Below are 22,334 nucleotides of genomic sequence, written 5' to 3'. Positions count from 1 at the left end.
GTCCATTTGCGTTATTCCAGTGTTCAGAATTCGATTAGGATATTTTTACGATCATTTATTTTACCTAATATTGAAGTAATTTTTACGTTTGCACATTATATAAATAGAAAAAATATATGAATTTTACATGCATTAAGATTTTAATAGTCATTTGATAAGATCGAATACCTAAAATGTTCTGAGTCGGGTGAGTATTCACTTTTTAGCTCGAATACGCTGAATTTCAAACACAATGATATGATCATAGATATTTTATGATATACTTTTATAATATATTGTTATAACACGATACGTCGAAAAAATAATTGTTAATATAACAGATATCTTTTATAATAGTCATTGTTGTTATTATTATTACTAGTATTATCATAATTACTGTTATTGTTAAGAAATTACTCGATTAAATATAACTTTTATATATCTTACCTAATATAAATTCAGAAGAATTACAAAATATTAAGATCGATCTGTAGGATTGTAGAATTCTTAATTGATTTCATTCGACTCGGAAATATTCATTTTCATTTTCTATGCTCTAATACATTAATTAATTTTAATTATTCGTTTCATGTTTATATATTTTACCATGAACTTGTCAAATAAATTTTGATAAAATCGATAAGATATATAATAATTAATATTACAACCTTATTTATATCCTTTTTGTTTTCGTTTCTCTTTAAAACCAAAAGTAATTTATTTATATTTGTTCTGTATATCTTGATTTATATATCATAAAATAATGTAATCACGTGTGTAAGAATATTTATTAAAAAAATAATCAACAATCTAATAAGTTATCTTAATCTGAAAACATTATGACGTAATTTACAATAATGATGCTCGAATCTTGTTTTAAAATGACAGCTTTCTGATTTTAATATGTTTCTTTCATTTTATAATTTCACTATACTTACTATTTATATTTAATTAATTCTCCTTAGAATTTACAAGGCACCTGATCGTTTACAACTTTTTAAAATTTTACCTATACTTTACCATGTATCTTATAACTCTTAAAACTCTTTCAACTAACTTACAATTACAACTCTCCTCCATCAATATCTTTCCATTTTATAAGTATGACTTTTATTTTAAAAATAAATATATTAAAACAAAAACTTTGTTTTTCATACTTTACTTAATTCATAATTTAATAACAACAGTTTTGACGTACAAATTTTATATAAGTATTTAATATTTACTTATATATATTCGTCAATATTTTTCGCTATTATACTATTTAAAAAGAAAAAAGCTAGAGAATAAATCACAATAAATTTGCCTTTTCAAAATATAAGATGACAATAATTGTGTTACTATAATCTAGCAGAATGAATGTAAGAAATTAAAACTTCTGCTAATCTCATGATTTATAATTCTCTACATTACTAGTTTTTAACTTTATTACAAGTTCACAAAATATACATTATATAGATCCATTTTAAATAGCTTGTACATTAGTAGCAATATATAGTTTATGTCACCTAGGTTGTACTGGTGAGTGGAACATCGTCATCTAACGAATCATCTTTACTTAACTCATGTAACAAAACATATTCTCGAGAACTAAAACCAAAACGTAACACATCTCTTTCCAACAATTCGTGAAATCTTCTTGGTTCTAATTTCACATTATTCACAAAAGTTCCATTTGCAGAATCTAAATCGATTAAGTATGGACGTATCCGTCTTCCCTCACCTCCACCTTCTTTTTGAAATGAAACCAAACGATACTGTAAAGCTGCATGCTGTTTAGAACATGATGGATGATCTAACGGTATATCAGCTACTTTTCTATCTCTACCCATCAAATATGCTGACTGCCTATGAACATAAAGAGTAGGTAAAGCCTTTTCACCTTTAAAAGGATATAATCTCCATCTTCGTTTTGGTTTCCTTGCATCTGATGGCTCTGCATATTTTATCACAACATTATTGACTGTATTTGTATCCTCTAATAATTTTCCAGATAATTCAAAACTAGGTTTTTCTTTTTCTTGAGACACTGGTTTTGATTTATCTTTTGCATATTGTTTTCCCCATTGTGGTTCTTGTTCTTTATTTCTAGTCACATCGTCTGCTAGAAATTTATTTGATTTATCATGTTTTTCTTGTCTTCTATCAGACTCATTTGTGCCTTTTACTGATAATGTTTTATCTTCATTATCTTTTAATCTTGATCGAGTATCCTCTTTTTTCGGTTGTGATCTTTCATATTTTCTTTTATTACTTTGTTTATCATCTTGCCTTCTAGAATGATCACGAAAGCTGGATTTGGATTCCTCTAGGCGTTCTCTTTTATCCTTATCCCGATCCATGTCTCTATCTCTCTCACGATGTGTTCTTTCAGTACTATCTCTTCTTGAATCTCTGTTACTTTTATGTACTTCTCTTCCACTTCTAGAATCTTTATGAATTTTACTCTTGCTTGCAATTTCTTTTCTATTATTTCGTCTATCTTGAACAAAACTATGTTCGCGCTTCCTTTTACAACTTTTGTGTGATCTTCCATTACGACTTTCATCGCTGCTGCCATCGGAACTACTACTTGGTGTCATCTTCTTTTTTATTATTATCTGTCAAATCTTCATAAAATAAGATCTACACAGCTAGAATTTGTTGAAATAAAAAGGTTAATACTGATATAATATATACAACAATATAATTAAATATGACCGTATGAAAGAGAAAAATATTTAAACAAAATTATAAAACCTACTTTAATGGGGCATGTTCTTATATAAAATTAGCTCTGAATTGAAAACTTTTCATCTACTTCGTAAATTAAGTTATACAAAATATAACCCTTTCTCAAACAGTTCACAATGTATATTGGCTATCATTCACCACCATATTGTATAAAACAATAAAAGCGATACCAACAATGTATGTTAAATATCACAATCATACCAACCTATACAAATTATGATGTATATTCGTGAAAATACTATATATTATATGATAAAACTATTTCCAATATTCATTATATAAATTATATAATTTAATTTGCATTATTCTCCAAATTTGTTATATTGACATATAATATACTTTGATTAAAATTATTAATCGAATTCAAACTATGATTATTACAATTATTTATTAAATTTGTCCAATGTTTCTTTGAATGCCCTCTAGCGTCAAGTATTAGACTCTATTCAAAGCAAATGTCTTTTTCTGTTTTCCATTTTGATTGAAGCGTGCGAGAAATCGTCGAAGGTACGATTTTGCGATAATTGTGTACATATTCTGTATTCTATAAGAAAAATTGTCTATTGTTTATAAAAAGTAAACATTTTCAAATAAATTATAATTATACAAATTTTCTTATTACATTATGAAACAGCGATGTAAATGGATTAAGTTCATGCAACACTAACATTACTTCCACTCAAATGCTGTCAGAATATAACCTATAAGATTAAATTTCTAAAGATAAATCATCCAAATATACGTATAAACATAATACTTATTATATTATTCAGTTTCACAAAAATGCCGCCTAAAAGGGGAAAGGTTCAAAAAGAAGAAGTTCAGGTCTCCCTTGGTCCTCAAGTTCGTGAAGGAGAAGTAGTTTTTGGTGTTGCTCACATTTTTGCAAGTTTTAATGACACGTTTGTACATGTGACTGACTTATCTGGAAGGTTAGAAATTTATATTCTTTTTTTCATATTATCTTTGTTTTATTTCATATATTTATTTCAGGGAAACCATAGCAAGAGTTACTGGTGGTATGAAAGTAAAAGCTGATCGTGATGAAGCTTCTCCGTATGCTGCTATGCTTGCAGCACAGGTAAATCTATTAAACTTAAATATTATTTTTTTTTATTCCACATTTAGGCAGCACTTTGGTAATAATTATATATAATCCAAAGAGCGTTCATGTTGTGGAACATTAAATTTCTTTTTCATATTTAAAAATATGTGTTATATAATAGATACATATTTTTATTATTAGAATGATACATAACAGATTTGTAATATTTATTGTTATGTGATCACATTATCTAAATGCTAAAATAAAAATATTTTTTCCTTAGGATGTTGCAGAAAAATGCAAATCCCTTGGTATTACAGCGTTGCATATTAAATTAAGAGCGACAGGTGGAAATAAAACAAAAACACCTGGACCTGGTGCACAGTCTGCATTACGTGCTCTCGCACGTTCTAGTATGAAAATTGGTCGTATCGAGGATGTAACTCCTATTCCATCAGATTCGACACGTAGAAAGGGAGGTCGTCGTGGTCGCAGATTGTAAATGATTCTAGATGTATACATGATTAAATCCTTTTCAATAAACACATAAAAAGAACAAACGGTATCTCATTATCATTAATATTATAACATGATAAAGATTATTCAATTCTTCTAATATAAGTTTACAATGCCAATAATTAACTAGCTCTTGTAATAAAATATAAATAAAATAAAATTGTCTCATTATTATTTTTATTTATTACTTTAACATAAGAGTTACTATTTCAGTACATAAAAAATAAATAATTTATATCAATAATTAATTACAAGCATTCTTTAGCAAATAATTAAATTAATATATATAAGTATTGATTACAATACAATGATTTAGATATTATATTTCTGTGCATTTTCAGTGTTAAAAAGTTACAATTTTTATTCACTTTTCTTTTATTTAAATCAGCTTTAAGTAAATAATCTTTAGATTACTATGTAGGACTACAAAGTTTCCCAAGAGTCAAATATAATTTAACCTTCAAATCCAATTTCTGTGGTGCTTTATGTTCTAAAGCAGTAATTGTATTTACATATCCATGTTGCATTACAAATCCTACTGTAACTTCTTTTATCTCATCATTTTCAAATGGTGTAACATTAAGTCTCACTATTGCTTTGTTTCCTTTTCTCCAGACTACAAGCCTTTGAATGGAAATAAATATTTATTTTATAAATATAAAGATCAATTTATATTTAATATTCAAATTAATATACAGTCTATAAATTAATAATATTTTAATAAAATAAATGCTTACTTTGGATCATCTTGAAAATTATGAGTATCAACCGTGTCATCATATTCTGCAGCATCATCTCTAGCCGGCAAAATTAAAGAACTATGAGGCAATACTAAATCTGCATTTGGAACGACTTTTATTGTTTTAACTTCTTCTACAACAGGTGCTTGGCGTACAACAGAAGGTAGTGAATTCAGAGCTTCACTTATCTGAATACGTTATAAATGACATTAACATAAAATTTGTATTTTATTATTAAATACTTTTAAAATAATAAAATATTACCATTTGCACATCATCTTTCTTAATTTCTCCTTTCTCTGTAACATCAGTAACAGGAATAGGTGCCATTGACACATCCAATGGAAATAAAGTTATTTGTGTTGGATGTCGTGTAGGATTGCAGAACTTTAAAAATAATTCACTGGGTTTACCAGGATATAATGGTTCACAAGTAACAATCTTTACTTCTGGTATATGATAACTAGAAACATTGATTAATTCATTAATTAATATATTTTCAAGAAGTCACATTTATTTATGATGAAACATTGTACTTACAATGCAGCTAATTGAATTTTGAATTTTGTAGATTGCGGGCATATATCAGGTTTGCTAAGATTATGCTCACAAACTCTGCAACGTTGTGATCTCTTAACTAAAAGTTGCCTACGTTGTGGACGTAATTCACTTACATTCTCTGCTTGTACATCAGGGTGATGTAAACGTTGCTCTAAAGTACTAACTAACATAACATGATAAATTTAGTAAATTTCTGCATTAAAAAATACTCAAGTAAAATTATAAATATTTAAAAATGAAATTATTACTTTTTATAATATCTATAGGCTCAGTAAATATTTCTGATGATAGTTCTTCCACATCTTCTGAAGCAATAGAAGGAGTTGGTTGATCAGACAATTGCAATTGAATCTGAGGTTTTCTTGACTGAACAATATGTTTATGTATCATTGCAGATGTTAGCCCAAATGATTCCTGTAAGATATTAACGAAAAATTATTAGAAAAAATTATAAATCCATTTTCTCCATACATAAGTTTATATTTTATAAAAATCAGTAATATATGTTTTAAATATATGCATTTTATAATTTAAGTTTTAGTTAATGTGAAATGTGGTCTTACATATTGTATAAATGAACGTTTAGGTTGAAATTTTTTTCTTTCTCGTTGTCGCTTCTCTATAGAAGTCAATATTTTATGGTAGTCTATTAAGGCATTAATTCTTCTTGTATGAGGATTTTCTTGTTCAGACCATCTTCCTGTGGCTATATGAAATGGGAAAACTCTTAAATTAATTTTTATTATAATTTTAATAATAAAATAGAAAGTTTGAATAAAAAATAATTTATATACCCATAAATTGATCTGGAATACCAACATCTCTAGAACTCCATCGACAAAAAGAACAAGATAAATAATAAACTTTTTTAGGTAAAACTTTAACATCTTTTGAATCTTCTCCTTCCTTTGTTGTTGGTCTTAATGGGACATGTCCTGCTCTCGTAGATAACATTTGAAAACAATTAGGACAATTAAAGCAGTTTGAGCATCTGTTAATAAAATAAATCGATTAGTAACTAAATTATTGTTACATATTAATTGCTTAATTTAAGTTCTTACTTGTTCTTCTTAAGACGAACTTCTGATGAGGGTAAATTTTCCATACAATTTGGACAATAATATAAATCAACCTATTTTAGAATAATTTTAATTATTTTTAAAAATATAATTATAAAATGGTATCAGTTTAATCTCTTTAAATAACATTAAAATTAGTTTAAATAAAAAAATGATATACCTCTTGACAGACACAGTAACCACATCGAATTTTTAAACAGTGCCGACAAAAATATATTTTTGAAATAGGTTTTAGAGAACCACAATTACACATATAACGAACGTAATCAGGTTGATACAAGTAAGCCATGTTTAAAAATCGCTAAGAACTAAACCCGATTACAAAAAAAGAAAAAATTTGACAAATATGGAATATCTATTACTGAAGAGTACTTTCATACCCAAGTATGCCATTTCAATATGGTTACGAACATGTATATGAAAGAGAGAGAAAGAGAGCATACATTATTTCTGGTAAGGTATGCGCCATCTATTAAAATCTATATTTTTAAATGTTTCATAATAAATATCTTAAAATGTAAATATAGTATTCTGTAGCTTCCCTTAATATGTATAATTTATCTTTAAAAAATAATTTATCTTTAATAAAAAGTTTTATTTAGTGAGATTAAGACTTATTTAATGGCTTGTGACTTGTCAATAGTCATTGGAATTTAAATACACCGCCATTACGTATTAGTACAATCTGCATGAAAAAGATTTAAGTAATTTTCATATACAATAAGTACATTCCGATATATATTGAATATTTGACAGAAAGTAAATTTTGTCGCGTAAATGGAAGGTAATTTGATTTTGAATATGTAACTTTTTTTTAATATTACGTAGAAGACGTATATTTATATGAGAAACAAAATTATCGGTTACAAAAATCACTTATCTTTTGTATAATAAATATAGAAAATATTTGATTGTAGGAAACAGTCAATATAACATTGTTACACTTGTTGCTGATCTGAGAAATGTTATCAAAATTAGAAATGAAGTCGAAGGAAGCAGAAATACTGATGTCATCCAAATATTGGATTCCTTAATTAAGGAAAATTCAATTCAAGGTCTTACATTTTATAAAGTAAGATAATCTTTTTTAAAAAAGATATGCAAATATTAAATATTGCTTTCAGAAACAATAGACCTCCTGCCTAATGACACTATTTTGATGCTGTTAAGGGATAAATCTAAAGACATTATCGCACAAACAGCAAAAGCTATTGCAGAAATGACTAAAACTGAGAAGGGAAGGAAACAATGTACAAATACAGACATAGTAGAAACATTAATAGAATTATTGAAAGAAGACAATATCGGTATATTGATACAGGCTTCCAGAGCACTTGGGAATATATGTTATGAAAATAGTAATGAAAAACTATTTATTATTTGTTTACAAAATAATATTTGTATGGGATTTGTTTATAAAATTGTATATGAAAATAATATTACGATGTCATAATCATTTCAGAAAATGGAAAAATTATGATTAAAAAAAAAGATGGTTTAAAATATATTTTACAAATGTTAAAAAGAGCTACAGATTTGAAAGATATAGAAAATGCCAATATATTAAGAAGGGTGACAAGTGGATTACTATTGAATTTTCTTGTGGATCAAGAGTCCTTGCAACAACAGGTTAAACAACATTTTAAATGTTACAGTAAAACTAAGTTTCATATAATATTCTTAATTCAAAATTAATCTACAAATAAATTTTCACAGGCATTGGAGGAGAACATTATTCAAGCTCTTTGTGACATACTAGAAATCGATGGTGCTACTGCAGAAGAAACAGTCACACATATTTTATTGACATTAGGTGTATTAAATGATGCCAATGTGACATTTTTGGATGAAAAATTAATTAAAGCTGTAGTAAACATATTAAGTAATAGTACATCTCTGGAAATCTCTGAAATGTGTTTAGAACTTCTTTATGATCAAGCTGATGATGGTAAAATAATTTATTATTTAGCCAAACAAATATATATCTGATAACATGAATTATTCAAATTTACTTCATAATTTTGCTATTATGTATTTATAATTTTATCGCAGAGGAAGTTAAACTATTACTTACAAAGGCAAACATTCCTGAATTACTTTTAAAGCTTATAGAAACTTATGGACCACAATGTACAAGTGAAGAGACAAGATCTGTTCTAAAGGTTGCATGTAATTTAATTGTTTTGATCCTAACTGGAGGTAAGTATCAATTATAATTATTTGTTGATGGAATAAATAATCAAAAATACTACTATTTTTCAGATAATAGTATGAATATATTATATAATAATGGTAAAGGCACAGTTTACAATAATTTTGTCAAATGGTTAGATAGCAATGACGAAGATTTTCAAATAACAGCTGTATTAGCTATGGGAAATTTTGCACGAACACATACTCATTGTAAGCTGATGGTAGAACAGGATATCCATAAGAAGTTATTACAATTAATTCAGAAAAATGATAGCAAAAATAGTGATATCAGATTTCAGCATGCCTTACTGAGTGCTCTTCATAATCTTGTTATTCCTGTTGATAATAAATCTATTATATTAAAGGATGGTTTAATTGACATTCTCTATCCTATGTTGGATATACCAACTTTTCCAATAGTATTCAAATTATTGGGAACTCTGAGAATTGTAATCGATGGACAAAGTATGTTGAAAATGTTTTGATTTGAAAGCATGTGAAATTGTTTTGTGGCATAAATTGATTGCCATTATGCTGTACTTTTTTAAACTCTGTACATAGAGGAAGCTGCTGTATCTTTAGGGAAAAAAGAAGATCTTATTAAAAGAGCTGTGGTATGGTGTGGTATAGACGATCACCCAGGAGTACAAGGTGAAGCAAATCGTTTACTTGCATGGCTAATTAATAATAGCAGGTAAGTAACATACTTTTAATTATATTTCATATATTTTAAAATAATAATGTTTTCTATAAATATAATGTTATTTTTTCTTTCTAGAGATAAAAGTGTTGCTCTAGTAATTATAAAATATGGTGGTACTCAATATCTAGTAAAAATGATATTAGCAGAACACGCTTTAATGCAAAATGAAGCCATTTTAAGTTTAACATATTTAGCTACTATCTGTCCAATACAATTTAAAAATGCTCTTATTGAAAATAACATTGGTCATGTCATATGCAGATTTTTTCAAGAAAATGCTTCTAATTTAGAATTACCCATTATTTATAATATGTTATCTTTTATAGATAGCATAATTAAGTCAGGTATGATATGTAATTTTTTATCTAATATAACTCTCTTCCCTTTTACATTTTATAAAAATATAACATGACATTTTTTACAGATGTTATTAAACAGCATCTAAACAATACTACAGGATTAATAACAGCGTTGAAGAGTGTCCTTGATTACAAAAATGTTGACTCTACTTTAAAAGAAAAAATTAATATTATATTTAATACTTTTGATTCTTCTTAAAATTAATAAAATTTCGAATATAATTATTAAATACAAAACAAGCGCTATTTAAACTATATAATTGACCAGAGTAAAACAAATCAGTGAAAAAAAATATTAAAATCTGTACAATTTTTTTTAACTATCTGTGTACTGATTATATTATTAATTTCAACAATTATAAGAAATTAATTTTTTTATTACATTTAATAACTTCTGAAATTTATTATTTATTATTTATTATTATAATTGTTTCAAATTCGTAATATAAGATGTAAAACCTAAATTATAAGCAGAAGTTAATGATTATTAAAAATTCAATATTCATATACTAGTGACTATTCATAATATATATATATATTTCATACATATATATATGTATGTATATATGTATGTGTGTGTATTATATGTATTATATGTATATTCATAAATATTATATATATATTTTCGAAATTGAAAATATGATAGTAAATTTATTAATGTAATAAATATCCAAGTTCTTCACAAAAGAGAGTTTTGTATCCTATTATGCATTTATTTTTATAAAAACATGATATCCTTGCAACTTGTTCATATTCCATATATGAGAATAAAAAGTTTTATTTAAGGTTAATAAAGACAATAAATAAATAAAATATATCTTATTTTATATCTTTTTTATCTTAGATTATCAAAATATATTGTCTAATGTATAAAGCTAAGTAATGTTAATTCTTTAATTCTGAATTGAAAACATCGATATATCGATAAAAAAGTTTCGATTGTGTATTTGACGTTCTATAAAAAAAGGAAACATATCGATTCTGAATGTTCGATATAATTCTATTTCATAGTCACATAACCAAGTAAACATGGAGGAGAGTAAGAATAAATTAGATATTGAGATTGAATCACAAAAAAAATCTTATGCTGGTATTCCAGAAGCAGACTTTGTAGTAAGTGTATTTATTATATTAATCATCTCTCGTAGATTTACTTTTACATTCATATTAATTTAAATATAAATTTGTATGGTTTCTGCCTGACTAAACTTCCGAATAATTCTTAATTGAAAGAAACGATTTATATAACATTAAATAATATTACTTCGAATAATATATACGTATAATTCTTTTAATTTGTACTATTATCAAAATATATTTAAGAAACAATTGTAAAAGTCAATCCTTTTTGACCTTTAGGAAGATGTAGATGCATTTATGGCAAAACCAGAGAACGAATCCGTGAATAAAGTTCTCCAAAAACTAGATGAAAATCATATGAAATATAAATTCATGGAATATAATTTGATTAATAAAAGAAGACGATTAAAAGCACAGATACCAGATCTAGAAAGATCATTAGAAATGATCGAAAAATTACAGATTGAGAAAAATAATAGTCATGATTTAGAAACTCAATTTCTTTTATCTGAACAAGTTTTTGCAAAAGCTACTATTCCACCTACAGGTAAAGTTTGCCTTTGGCTCGGAGCAAATGTTATGTTGGAATATACGCTTGATGATGCTCAAGAAATGTTGACTAAAAATATTGAAGCAGCTAAGAAAAATTTAGGATACGTGGAACATGACTTAGATTTTGTCAGAGATCAATTTACCACTATGCACGTAAATATGACAAGGATTTATAACTGGGATGTTAAGCGTAGACAAGCACTTAAGATTCCATGAAATTATTTTCAATTCATTACTCTTGTACACAACTTCTAAAGGAATCTACAAATTTTACTTCTAATATCTGCTTATATTTTAAATGAGTTTATATCATCAATAAAATACATGAATTACAAAAAATATAAACCAGTTTTTATTTTCATGGTACAATAAGCTAAAAATTTAAAGGTAATATTGTGTGAAGCTATTTTTATAATAGTTATTTATTTATGAAAATATAAACAGGCAAAATTAAACATATGTATGATGATTATTGAATAAATATTATTATTGTAATAATATTTTGCTAATGGATGTAAATATAAAAGAATACATGTGAGATCATACATGTAAAAGAATACATGTGAGAATATAATACTGGAGGAAATACTACTAGTACTATATAATTTTTGGTATGGAAAATATTTATTTAAATTTAATTCTGAATTATTGGCATCATAGCTATTAATTTTGATAATTAAATGCTATTATATGATAGTATGTGTAAAATGTAAAGTACAATTATCATAGATTTAGATTTAATTAAATCGTGAAACAATTTAAAAAATGAAATCATTTTTATAGTTAGATGATTTGAGAAAATTATTTTCAAATTTTTATATTTTTTATACATTTAAATTTTAAAAATATTGAAAATACATATACAAAGATATAATTAGTGTAATTCTGTCAGTGCTTAGTTAATATTCAGTTTCCATTATTATTTTATTAATAGAAATGTGAGAAAATCTGCATTTAATCATTTGCTTCGTCTAGTTCATATTTAACTAGTTTTTCTCTTAATTCAGTAATCTTTGCTCTAGCATCGTCTAATTCCTTCTTTAATGTATTAATTTCTAGACTGTTTTCGGTTATGTCTCCAAGATTCTTACGTATATACCTATAAACTTTTATTAAGGATAAGTTTTATTTTCCTTTTTAAACATTGTATTTTAAAATCCCCACTTTATATTATACTAATAAAATAAAGGATACTCTAACGCATCATTTGGTTTTTCTGTTTCCTCATACAGCGATACAAGTACTTTAGTAAGGGCATCCATAACGCCTGCTCTTTCCAAATATTTTCGGAATTCCTCTTTTTTAGAATCACTTGGCTAAGATAATACATTTAAAAGTGAAAAGTTAATAATAATGAGCAATTAATTTTGTAATCTATACATTATCTTTGCTCAGACTCATTGATATTATTTCGTTAGAAGTGTAAGAAGTAAAGTGTAAAAACACATGTATAGTAATGTAACATAAAAATAAATTAATGTTTAGTGATATATTTTTGTTATTAATTACCTTAAATGTAGACATCGTTAATTTTTTACTTGGAATCGTATATTTATTGCACTCTCGTAAAGTTTTACTAATAGAAGAAAATTCTATTCTCTTTTCAGGTATTTCTCCTTCAAATTCAGTATAATTTCTTCATACTGTAAATAAACAAGCCGTAACAACGATCACTGTGGCAATAAATACCATACACTATACAAAAACAAGCCGGTATGCTTTTTCAAAATACGTTAGGTTAGATATCGGGTAACAACAATATAATTTCAAGTTTGTCATTAAGATGGTTCAAGGTCCTTAGAACATTAAATATTTTTATATACCAACTGCTATTACCAACAAACCAAAAATACATCTCTAAGTATATTAATACAAAGAACTTAAATGAGTATATTAATAAAATTATGCAATAATTTGCAATTGTTTTGTAAAATTATTAGTAAAAGAAAAAAAAATCATAATATAAAAATTCATTATTGTGGTGAAGGTATATATTTATATTTATATATATATATTTTTATCTTTTTACATTTTACATAATCTTTTTACATTTTTTTAAATACAATATATTAATTTTGAGAAACAAAGATATAAGATAAAAGATATACAAAAAAGAGAACTACTTCTATTAAACATGTAATAGTTGGAATTTATTTATTACATCTTTAGTTTTATTACACATCCACCCAAAAGGATTGTTTTTAATATCATCCTCCATTAAGATTTGTTTCTCTGCCAACAAATTTGCAAAATCTGCTACAACTGGATCTGCTCCAACACTACTCATTGCTATTATTTTACCATCTTTTACATAATAAGCAAAATATTGCAAGTTTTCTAAAGAACCATAAATGATCACTTTATCTGATTTGCCGTATCCTACAAATATTTAAATTCTTGACTTATTAAAATATATAATATTATATATATTTATATATATACATTTTTAATGATTATAATTTTTAGTTCTAAAAAAATAGGATGTTTACCTGCATATCTATAACTCTTTCCGAATAAAGTAGTCCAAAAGAATGGGACGCTGTATAAAACTGTTTCTTTGTTGCAAATATTTAAAGCTGCTATTTTACCATGATAATGAGCTAAGCCATAATGGCCAATAGTAGCTGAAATATGATCAGAACCTAATACTGGAGCATAAGCTATGTCACCACCAGCATATACATTTTCTATATTTGTTTTCAAATACTATAATTAATAAAAGAAATTATTAAAGAATTATCTTACTGGTAAAACGAACATAAATAAAACAATAAAGAATAATATTCAATATAGAAGTAATACCTTATCTACGATAATACCACCATTATCCAACATCTTAATTTTTGATTCTTTTAACCAATCTGTATAAAATGTTGTACCTATTCCAATAATACATATATCTGCTTCAAGAATATTACCATTAGACAGTTCAATTTTGCCTAATATATTATCATTGCCTTCTTTAGGAAGAAACTTTGATATAGTATTATTAAATATAAATTTAATACCTCAAAAAGAAAAGAATAGTTGTATTGTTATAGAGACAAACCAAATATTTCAATTTATAAAATTGTAAAAATCTTTACTGAAATACCTTTTGTTTCAAATTCCTCTCTAATTCTATTACCAATCTCTGTACCGAAAATTGTATCTAAAGGTACTTTATCTCGTCCTACGATGGTGACAGATGCACACTTATCTATGCAATAAGAAGCTGCTTCCATACCAATAAAACCTACCCCATATATAACCAAATGTTTATTAGGATGTAATACTTGTTGTACAGCATATGAATCAGTATAATTGCGTAATATGAAAATATTTTCTAAATTCACTCCTGATAAATCAGGTATTCTTGCTTTGCAGCCAGTGCAAAGGAATAAGTAATCATATTTTAGTGTTTCAGAATTGTCAAGCGTAATAATATTTTGATTTGTATCCAGACCTGCAATAATAGAAAGCATATAAATAATAAAAAATATATATATAATTTGATTATTATTAATAATTTATATTAATATAAATTATTATAACATATATATTGTTTTCACCTATAGCTTCTCGGCCTAGTTTTGTTTCAATTTTGTGATCATTGTAAAAACTTGGTTGTCTTAAAGAAAATTTGTTCACATCAAAATTCATTACTTTAGATACTTTCACTCTATCATAAGGTAATACTTTTTCTTTACTGATTAAAATAATTTTTCCTGTAAAACCTTCTTGACGTAAGCTTTCAGCACATGTTGCAGCTGCAGGACCTCCACCAATAATTAAAGTTGTTTTTGAATTTTTAACATCATATTCACACATATCTTTAACTCGTTTATTAATTTCTAAATCTTTAACTTTTGCCTTGACATGCACAAGTCCTGCTTCATCTACAGTTACCTATATATATTTTTTATATATGATATTCATTTTTATTACCAGTATGTAATATAAATAATTTATTTATATGAAAAGAAATTACATTAAATTTTCGATTTTTTAATAGAATATTTCTTAAAAGATATTTTAAAATTTTATACTCACCTTATAACAAGGTAAAGAATCTAATCCTGGATAATCTTCTATATCACCTGTTTTGATATTGAAGCATGCTCCATGCCATGGACATCTTACTATTCCGTCTCTTAATGCACCTGTATGCAATGGAGCTCCATAATGGGTACATTTTGTTCCAAGTGCATGTATTTCTCCTTTTTGTTTTACTAGTAAAACTTTAGCATCATTTTTTCCAAGAGTTACCACTTTCATTTCATTTTCACTAATATCATTTTCTTTACATACTACATCTTCTATATAATCATATTTTTCTGGTATACCTAAAAATGAAAAGAACTTTAATTTTATATATATACAAAAGAAATATATAGCATATGAAAATATAAAAAGTCGAGAGTATAAGTTTTAAAATCTATATTATTATCATTTAATGTATATTAGAAATTATATTGTAACAAACTTACAAGAACAACAGCATGATCCTCTATTATGTGTTTTACTAATATCTTGTTTTTTATTGCATAGATTACATATATGAATTTTTCTCTTATTATCCCCATTTGTTGCCATTACAAACTCGGAATTTGTTAAGTAACTTCAATAAAATAAAGGAATATTTATATTCATAAAATGTACACAAAAAGCTCGAAAATATTAGGAATCAAAGAAAAAAATCCATTGATTTATAAATTAGAAATAATTAATTATATTATGTATTATACGATATCAAAGGATTATTCTACTTCATATATTAAAAAACGTAATCTGACCAAAATTAGACTACATTTACTTAAAACAGTTGACTGTTGAAATTATTGTTACTATTAGTACTAAGAAAGTCCCATAGAGAGATGAAATTTTCATTCCGCATGCGTCGATAAGACTTCGTCAACTATAGATTAATTAAAAAGAAAAACTGATAGAATAATAAATAAAAATTATATTAACTATGTATTAGGTTATTAATTCTTGTCATATATTTGGATAAAATTAAAATGAATATAATTTAAAAAAAAAAAGAAAATTTATTTAATTAACAACATACCGACCATTATTATCTACAACTTATCTCGATTTAATGAATAAGGACATCTGTTCAATTCGCCTGATGACAAAATGTCAATTTTAAACGCAAACAAATCTCCACTTTCTTGGCAGAAAAATTCATACAAAATATGAGAGAAATCGTACAATAATCTAATTATTGAATTTGTATAATCATTAATTACCGCAGATGTTTTAATAAATTACGCATATGATATAGAGGAAGAATAATTCTGGAACTCATTGTAAATTTAAAGACTCACTCAACCGTTTCTTTTTTTTTTCTTTTTGTAGAATAACGCAGATATAAGAGCAATCATACCATATCGTGTATAAGATAATCTTGATATTTTTAATCACTAGCAACAAGTAATTGGAATTCTTATATGTATTTTACAAACTACATATAGAATAAAAAAAAAAAAACAAGGATTTTTCAATAAATTTTAATTAATATTAAGCATATATATAAAAATGTTATGACTAACTACTATTATGGTTAAACCGACAAGATAGTTTATATGATTAAGAATATTTATTTCATTTGTAGATTACAGAATTGAACGAAGCTGTAGAGTCTACAGTGGAATGTCTAAAATAGATATTCTTCTGATCATGTACTAATTAATTAGTTATTTTGATATACCATTGAGAAGCAAGATTAAAAATATTATTTTTAAATGGACTTTAAAGGAATAAATAAAAAGAAACAAATAATTAAATGATTCAGATCATTTACAAATATCTATTATGAGCATATATATATAAATTATTATTTTAAAATGATCGAAATTACGTATAACTTATGCGAAATGATAAATTTGCTAATATTATACCTATCTGTTAAAATATATGAATAAAATAATTTAAATATGTATTACTATACCTTTTTCCGTAGATTTATATCGTTCTCTCTCATAGTCATCTGTAGATGAAAATTCTTTACAATGTTTCAAACCCATGACTAATGAATTACTGTTTGTTATCTTTATCACGATATCTTTTTAGGCTACCATTTGCAAAAGATATCCGAGAATTGATTGAAATTGATGTTTGGAATTTATTTATCACTCGATATTGTGGCATTATAGGAGTAAGATTATTGTGTGCGAATGCACTATACCAAAATGACCTTGAAATATACATATGTTTTTACTTTCACTTTTTTTTTACATATCTTATACGATAGGAGGTAAAACTTATTAATTTTTTATTTCAGCAGTATTTTTTTTAACATCAAAAAAATAAATATGCTATGAAATAGTTCTTCAAAATTTATTTTAATAAAAAGTGTTATATATGTACTTAGTTAAGTCGCCCAATTTTCACAAATTTTGTAAATAGTAATAGTTTTTAAATTGGAGCATATTAACAAATAATTATTAAATAGCAAAACTCTTTACTTTTGCTATTTTACATCTTATATTTAACCACTTGCAGTGAAAAGACGTGCCACGCACGTCGAGATGCTACTGTTACCGGAACGCCAGCGACGTGTTACACACGTCGTCAGGTAATTGTTGCAGAAAGAAAAATGACGTGCGTGGCACGTCAACTGTTAATGAAATTCTTTACCAAGACACAGTTTCTGCTTGCACTTCACCGTGTAAAGTTATCAGTATTGACTCCAGGCTGTAAAATAGAAAGTGATAGTGAAGCCTGTGATATTATTTGCACAAATAAAAGGAGAAGACAAGATAATGTAGAATCCTGAAAGCGCCCCGAAGTGATTTGCATTCGACTGTTCTGGCACGCGCAACCATAAATTTCTTTGCACTACAAGTGGTTAAGAATAATTAAATGATATGGATAATTCTTATTTCTTGTATAATTTTATTCCTATTGTTATCGATCTATTCAAAAGATCACAAAAAGAATTGTGCAACATTTAATTGGACCATTCATCAATGTGTTATAAACTTATACGACTTAGATCAACAGATCTAATTATTCATAGGGAGCAGAAAGAAATAAAAAATCTTTTTGTGCCCTTTATTATAAAGCACTAACATTATATACTACGGCTATATAACTGCTTCTGTACAAGATATATTGTACCTCTAATTAATAATGAAAAATAAAAGAAAATATACAATTGTCCATACATTGGCACGGTTTGTCAGATATACAATTCAACGTGTAAGAGTGAAATATAATTTTTCAGATTGTATACTACGTAGTCAGTTTTTTTCATATTGGCAATTTACATTTTACCCTAACACGAAGAACGCAATCATAATTATAAATTTGTACTAGAAATAATACAATAATAAATGTCAAATATTACAAATTAAAATTCACATATTTCAATTTTAAAAATAATTGTAAGAGTATTCAATGCATTATTCTTGGTCACACACATTATATATAACTTAAGGATTTAAATTGAGTTTAACAGCTTCCTGGCGAATTACAGAAATGAGTTCTTGATTTATTAAAAATATGAATCTCAGCCCTGCTATCTGCAATGTGTAATAACAAACATTGAAAGTTTCTATATTATTACTATTATTTATAAAAGTAACTAACAGTTAAATATAAATAATATTTATTTTGATTGTTTATAATATGCAATAAATTATAACTCTGCGTATGATTTTTAAAAAGTTAGCGATTACCTCAATTACACTGTTATTGTTCAATTTTATTTTATTTCCAGCAAGAATCGGTCTACTATCCACAAAAATTGGTCTTTTTCCTTCAGAAGATAAAAAGAAATCACCATTATTTCTTAAACGAATTGTACCTTGTCTACGAGATACTTTCCATGCTGGTCCTTCTAAACTCAAATCCACGTCGACATTATGGTCCTTCGTAGATCGTCCCACAGTTATCTTAAAGTTGTATACAATATTGTACTTATATAGGTTTGTATATATTACATATGTATATATTATCATGGTAAATGTTACCTCTCGAGATCTCATAAGATATCTGACAAGTCGACCTCTGAGTATCGCTAACGTCTGATTGTCAAAATCTGGTGGATTAACACCTGTTACACTGTCAACAAGAACTTGCCATCTTCCAAGTTCATTCTCTAACATTCTAATTTCTCTTTTATTTTTCCTATCCAATGTTACAAGTTCGATATCTACTGCTTCATCTTTCTGCTCCATTAATTCTGCATCAGCAATCATATCTTCAGCATCAGAAAAGTTTAATACATGTTCACCTCTAGGTAAACTTTGAACTGTTTGATCTGGCAATAAATGGTATTGTTTCATCAATTGCCAGTGAGCAAGTAATGCCTTAGCTGTTCTATGTGGATAAAATGTATGCGCATTTGCTTCAAGAAGTTCTTGAAAAACTTCTAATGTTGGTTGAGAAGTCTAAGTTAATTAAAAATACATATTACAAAAATGTTACTAAAAACTATAGAAAAAGGTATTTACTATCTGACCATATACTTACTGATTTAACAGTACCAAGAAGATCTTCTTCAGCTTTACTATATAAAGTTCTTGCTTGCACACTAGCAATTAATTCAGGATGTAAATTCCTCATAGCTTGAACTGCGACACGAGAAACTGCACTGTCATATAATAAAGCATACCATCTTTGTTGAATTTCTTGAAGTGTAAATCGACATGAAAATTTTGTACCACGATGTACCTAACAAATACCAGTTTCTAATTATAGTGAATATTTATTATAGGGTTTTTATTGATTGTACAAGTAAAAAGTAGAAAATTATATATAATTCAATATTTTACCATTCGTAGATCATTTGTTTGTTGTACACCAGTTATTAAAGCTAGGTCATCAGTAGGCTTCCATCGGCCAAGATCTTTTGTAGCATTCACTGAATGTGAATGACTTTTGTTCTTCTTACTCTTTCTTCCAGATCCATTTGAACCGCTTGGCCTAGGAGGCCTACGATTACATCTATCATTTTGTGTCACGTTTGGTGGCATTTGCATAGGACTTGCAAGAATTTGTGATGGCAAGACATCCTGTGGATTAGCAGATACCGATAAAGTTCTAGTTCTTGATGCTGATTTTGTGCTTGCAGTAGAAGGTTGAAGGTTAAATGTTGTTTCCACCAATTCATCATCAAATTTTCTGCGTTTTATTGTACGCGATGAACTATTAAGTAAAAAAAGATTCAATCATTAATAAGGCATAGAAACAATGAAGTACGGGCATAAATAATTAATAATTAAAAATTTTAAAGATAACTAAGATTAACATTACTTTTTTCTAAAATATACAATTTTTGAGTATTCATAGTAACCTAAAAACTACATAAAAACAGTTTTAATAAAATTCTGATTTGTTTGTTATATTGAAAAGTGATATTCAAAAGATTTGATTAGCATCATACTGGAAGGTATAAACAACAATCAGTTTACATATACACACCTCCTCCGTTTCGTCGCTAAAGCATCTAAATTTGAGGATTCAACTGGAATATTTAAGAAAGCTTCCCCACTATGAGAATGTCCACTATGGTTCACATTTGTTGAGGTCGATATACTCATTATTTTATGGACTTATCACGAAATTTAACAAAAACAATGCTTCCAGCAACTAATTCTGTTCGCATTGCGTACCTACATTGCGTACAGACGTAAGCTTAATACATTCTCATATAATATAAACGTAAATACAAGATAAGTAGTATTTGCGCAGAAACTTTTGCGCATACTCCGCAAATCAAATATTGTGCGTAAATGGTTCATAGATTTTATACAAGATTACATGAGATTAGAAAATATATGAAAGCTTATATAAAAAACAAAAAAAAACTCGATAATAAATGATCACAATGTGGAATTGTATTTTTGTAATTAAGTTATGCCATCTGGAAAAATAGTAGTCAAAGACGAATAACGCTGTTTTATTTAAAAAAAAAAAAACCCCTATATAATATTTATTCAATAAAAATTGAAAACAATAGATTTTTAATTTTAGTACGATAAAAATAAAAAAAATATATGTGTATATATAAGATTCAAAAAAGTAATCTTATAAAAAATTACTTATTGATCTTTTATGGTTGTATTACAATTTCGATATATTTATCATTTTTATTCGCCTAGTAATTTTGCCTACTGACTGTGAACTGGACTTTGATAAAGCCAATCAGAATTATGAAAAATATTCACTAGATATGAAGAATTTTGAAAATTTGAATATAACGGTAATTAAATATATTTATAAAATATTAAAATAATAGGGAAGGTTGATTTTTTACTGTCATATTATTTAACTTGTTAATTTCTCTCATGAAATTAAAATATTATTTAAACCATATAAAATGTTATTACGAGTGATCATTATGATAGAAAAAAATCTAAATGTTTTGGAGAGATTTACATATTCGAAGCACATAATATAAAATACAAAGATATTTGATAAATTTAATATATAATGAAATTATTTTAATTGAAGTATCTTATTAATCAGGCATACTGAACGAATATAGTACAATAAAGTGTAGATTAAAGTCTATATATTATGATCAAATGATTAATTAGAAATCTGACATTAACCAACTTTTCTCAATTGTTCATTTTTGTGAGATTACTGAATGTTTACATACATAATGTAAAAAAGTTATATCAAATGTATGTTTATTACCACATTTTAAGAGTACTCGATGTAGCAATATAACAGATTTTTAAATTCATTTTATCATTATACAGATAATTTTACAACGTTGATTTGAAACATTGCTAAAAACTTTGCCCTAATTAATATTTCTATGACTTTCTACTAGATTTATATGCAAGTATAATA

At 26.2% G+C, this 22,334-nt stretch overlaps 8 protein-coding genes across 18 annotated transcripts; 3 read left to right on the top strand and 5 right to left on the bottom strand.

Annotated features, from left to right (window-relative positions):
* Positions 1-1,213: 1,213 nt before the first annotated feature.
* Positions 1,214-2,875, bottom strand: LOC118451612 (uncharacterized). The gene is made up of 2 exons (XM_035888365.2): positions 2,723-2,875; positions 1,214-2,612 (listed from the first exon to the last, which is right to left on the bottom strand). Exon 2 carries the CDS (start codon positions 2,559-2,561, stop codon positions 1,488-1,490), a length of 1,074 nt encoding a protein of 357 aa, XP_035744258.2. The 5' UTR covers positions 2,562-2,612; positions 2,723-2,875; the 3' UTR covers positions 1,214-1,487.
* Positions 2,876-3,131: 256 nt separating this feature from the next.
* Positions 3,132-4,317, top strand: Rps14 (ribosomal protein S14). Of its 2 annotated transcripts, none has more exons than XM_035888366.2 (4): positions 3,132-3,219; positions 3,486-3,644; positions 3,706-3,793; positions 4,041-4,317. In XM_035888366.2, the coding sequence occupies exons 2-4, from the start codon at positions 3,496-3,498 to the stop codon at positions 4,257-4,259; spliced, it is 456 nt and encodes a 151-aa protein (XP_035744259.1). In that variant the 5' UTR covers positions 3,132-3,219; positions 3,486-3,495; the 3' UTR covers positions 4,260-4,317. The 2 variants fall into 2 exon arrangements, with proteins under 2 accessions (XP_035744259.1, XP_035744260.1); XM_035888367.2 differs by having other exon boundaries at positions 3,175-3,288.
* A 261-nt stretch (positions 4,318-4,578) lies between these two features.
* DCTN4-p62 (dynactin subunit 4) lies at positions 4,579-7,075 on the bottom strand. Its single transcript, XM_035888364.2, has 9 exons — positions 6,814-7,075; positions 6,636-6,706; positions 6,369-6,565; positions 6,138-6,280; positions 5,823-5,988; positions 5,554-5,737; positions 5,278-5,476; positions 5,011-5,201; positions 4,579-4,897 (listed from the first exon to the last, which is right to left on the bottom strand). Exons 1-9 carry the CDS (start codon positions 6,940-6,942, stop codon positions 4,687-4,689), a joined length of 1,491 nt encoding a protein of 496 aa, XP_035744257.1. The 5' UTR covers positions 6,943-7,075; the 3' UTR covers positions 4,579-4,686.
* Positions 7,076-7,289: 214 nt separating this feature from the next.
* vimar (visceral mesodermal armadillo-repeats) lies at positions 7,290-10,229 on the top strand. 2 transcript variants are annotated; one of them, XM_035888362.2, is made up of 10 exons: positions 7,290-7,437; positions 7,571-7,708; positions 7,778-8,011; positions 8,116-8,282; positions 8,370-8,601; positions 8,706-8,852; positions 8,916-9,311; positions 9,408-9,540; positions 9,625-9,893; positions 9,974-10,226. In XM_035888362.2, exons 1-10 carry the CDS (start codon positions 7,431-7,433, stop codon positions 10,105-10,107), a joined length of 1,857 nt encoding a protein of 618 aa, XP_035744255.2. In that variant the 5' UTR covers positions 7,290-7,430; the 3' UTR covers positions 10,108-10,226. The 2 variants fall into 2 exon arrangements, with proteins under 2 accessions (XP_035744255.2, XP_085520822.1); XM_085664696.1 differs by lacking the exon at positions 7,290-7,437 and having other exon boundaries at positions 7,590-7,725; positions 7,824-8,011; positions 9,974-10,229.
* Positions 10,230-10,873: 644 nt separating this feature from the next.
* mgr (prefoldin subunit mgr) lies at positions 10,874-12,186 on the top strand. The gene is made up of 2 exons (XM_035888266.2): positions 10,874-11,021; positions 11,268-12,186. The coding sequence occupies exons 1-2, from the start codon at positions 10,938-10,940 to the stop codon at positions 11,754-11,756; spliced, it is 573 nt and encodes a 190-aa protein (XP_035744159.1). The 5' UTR covers positions 10,874-10,937; the 3' UTR covers positions 11,757-12,186.
* A 172-nt stretch (positions 12,187-12,358) lies between these two features.
* On the bottom strand, positions 12,359-13,322 carry LOC118451570 (c-Myc-binding protein). Its single transcript, XM_035888267.2, has 3 exons — positions 13,050-13,322; positions 12,735-12,856; positions 12,359-12,639 (listed from the first exon to the last, which is right to left on the bottom strand). The coding sequence occupies exons 1-3, from the start codon at positions 13,062-13,064 to the stop codon at positions 12,495-12,497; spliced, it is 282 nt and encodes a 93-aa protein (XP_035744160.1). The 5' UTR covers positions 13,065-13,322; the 3' UTR covers positions 12,359-12,494.
* Positions 13,323-13,557: 235 nt separating this feature from the next.
* On the bottom strand, positions 13,558-18,304 carry LOC118451567 (apoptosis-inducing factor 3). Of its 8 annotated transcripts, none has more exons than XM_035888260.2 (9): positions 18,165-18,304; positions 17,476-17,721; positions 16,010-16,140; positions 15,573-15,865; positions 15,092-15,428; positions 14,635-14,985; positions 14,343-14,548; positions 14,030-14,246; positions 13,561-13,919 (listed from the first exon to the last, which is right to left on the bottom strand). In XM_035888260.2, exons 3-9 carry the CDS (start codon positions 16,113-16,115, stop codon positions 13,669-13,671), a joined length of 1,761 nt encoding a protein of 586 aa, XP_035744153.2. In that variant the 5' UTR covers positions 16,116-16,140; positions 17,476-17,721; positions 18,165-18,304; the 3' UTR covers positions 13,561-13,668. The 8 variants fall into 8 exon arrangements, with proteins under 8 accessions (XP_035744151.2, XP_035744152.2, XP_035744153.2 ...); XM_085655028.1 differs by having other exon boundaries at positions 17,895-18,263; XM_035888258.2 differs by lacking the exons at positions 17,476-17,721; positions 18,165-18,304 and adding an exon at positions 16,336-16,523 and having other exon boundaries at positions 13,558-13,919.
* A 98-nt stretch (positions 18,305-18,402) lies between these two features.
* On the bottom strand, positions 18,403-21,290 carry Rcd5 (microspherule protein Rcd5). 2 transcript variants are annotated; one of them, XM_085655030.1, is made up of 6 exons: positions 20,955-21,290; positions 20,306-20,678; positions 20,004-20,204; positions 19,502-19,921; positions 19,336-19,423; positions 18,403-19,051 (listed from the first exon to the last, which is right to left on the bottom strand). In XM_085655030.1, the coding sequence occupies exons 1-6, from the start codon at positions 21,071-21,073 to the stop codon at positions 18,981-18,983; spliced, it is 1,272 nt and encodes a 423-aa protein (XP_085511156.1). In that variant the 5' UTR covers positions 21,074-21,290; the 3' UTR covers positions 18,403-18,980. The 2 variants fall into 2 exon arrangements, with proteins under 2 accessions (XP_085511156.1, XP_035744158.1); XM_035888265.2 differs by having other exon boundaries at positions 19,208-19,423; positions 20,955-21,288.
* Positions 21,291-22,334: the final 1,044 nt, after the last annotated feature.

This window comes from Vespa mandarinia, chromosome 2 (assembly GCF_050613455.1).
Source record: "Vespa mandarinia isolate Hongniang chromosome 2, ASM5061345v1, whole genome shotgun sequence".
NCBI lineage: Eukaryota > Metazoa > Arthropoda > Insecta > Hymenoptera > Vespidae > Vespa > Vespa mandarinia.
The sequence above is the reverse complement of the archived record's forward strand: the minus strand, read 5'-3'. Positions and strand labels throughout refer to the sequence as shown.

Bases quoted from the DNA above. Each gene is read 5' to 3' on its own strand.
- Rcd5 (XM_035888265.2), bottom strand. From the start codon at position 21,073: ATGAGTATATCGACCTCAACAAATGTGAACCATAGTGGACATTCTCAT. The intron at 20,205-20,305 runs GTAAAATATTGA...GGTATTTGTTAG, and splicing joins AAACAAATGATCTACGAATG to GTACATCGTGGTACAAAATT. The intron at 19,424-19,501 runs GTAACATTTACC...TACAACTTTAAG, and splicing joins ATCTTATGAGATCTCGAGAG to ATAACTGTGGGACGATCTAC.
- LOC118451612 (XM_035888365.2), bottom strand. From the start codon at position 2,561: ATGACACCAAGTAGTAGTTCCGATGGCAGCAGCGATGAAAGTCGTAAT.
- mgr (XM_035888266.2), top strand. From the start codon at position 10,938: ATGGAGGAGAGTAAGAATAAATTAGATATTGAGATTGAATCACAAAAA. The intron at 11,022-11,267 runs GTAAGTGTATTT...TTTGACCTTTAG, and splicing joins TTCCAGAAGCAGACTTTGTA to GAAGATGTAGATGCATTTAT.
- LOC118451570 (XM_035888267.2), bottom strand. The intron at 12,640-12,734 runs GTATCCTTTATT...AAAAGTTTATAG, and splicing joins AAACCAAATGATGCGTTAGA to GTATATACGTAAGAATCTTG.
- LOC118451567 (XM_035888258.2), bottom strand. From the start codon at position 16,409: ATGAAAATTTCATCTCTCTATGGGACTTTCTTAGTACTAATAGTAACA. The intron at 16,141-16,335 runs GTAAATGTAGTC...ATTTTATTGAAG, and splicing joins TCAACAGTCAACTGTTTTAA to TTACTTAACAAATTCCGAGT. The intron at 14,247-14,342 runs GTATTACTTCTA...TATTAATTATAG, and splicing joins GTGGTATTATCGTAGATAAG to TATTTGAAAACAAATATAGA.
- DCTN4-p62 (XM_035888364.2), bottom strand. From the start codon at position 6,942: ATGGCTTACTTGTATCAACCTGATTACGTTCGTTATATGTGTAATTGT. The intron at 6,281-6,368 runs GTATATAAATTA...CATTTCATATAG, and splicing joins TATTCCAGATCAATTTATGG to CCACAGGAAGATGGTCTGAA. The intron at 5,202-5,277 runs GTAATATTTTAT...TAACGTATTCAG, and splicing joins AGAAAGATGATGTGCAAATG to ATAAGTGAAGCTCTGAATTC.
- vimar (XM_035888362.2), top strand. The intron at 7,709-7,777 runs GTCTTACATTTT...TATTGCTTTCAG, and splicing joins TAAGGAAAATTCAATTCAAG to AAACAATAGACCTCCTGCCT. The intron at 9,894-9,973 runs GTATGATATGTA...CATTTTTTACAG, and splicing joins AGATAGCATAATTAAGTCAG to ATGTTATTAAACAGCATCTA.
- Rps14 (XM_035888366.2), top strand. From the start codon at position 3,496: ATGCCGCCTAAAAGGGGAAAGGTTCAAAAAGAAGAAGTTCAGGTCTCC. The intron at 3,645-3,705 runs GTTAGAAATTTA...TATTTATTTCAG, and splicing joins GTGACTGACTTATCTGGAAG to GGAAACCATAGCAAGAGTTA. The intron at 3,794-4,040 runs GTAAATCTATTA...TTTTTTCCTTAG, and splicing joins CTGCTATGCTTGCAGCACAG to GATGTTGCAGAAAAATGCAA.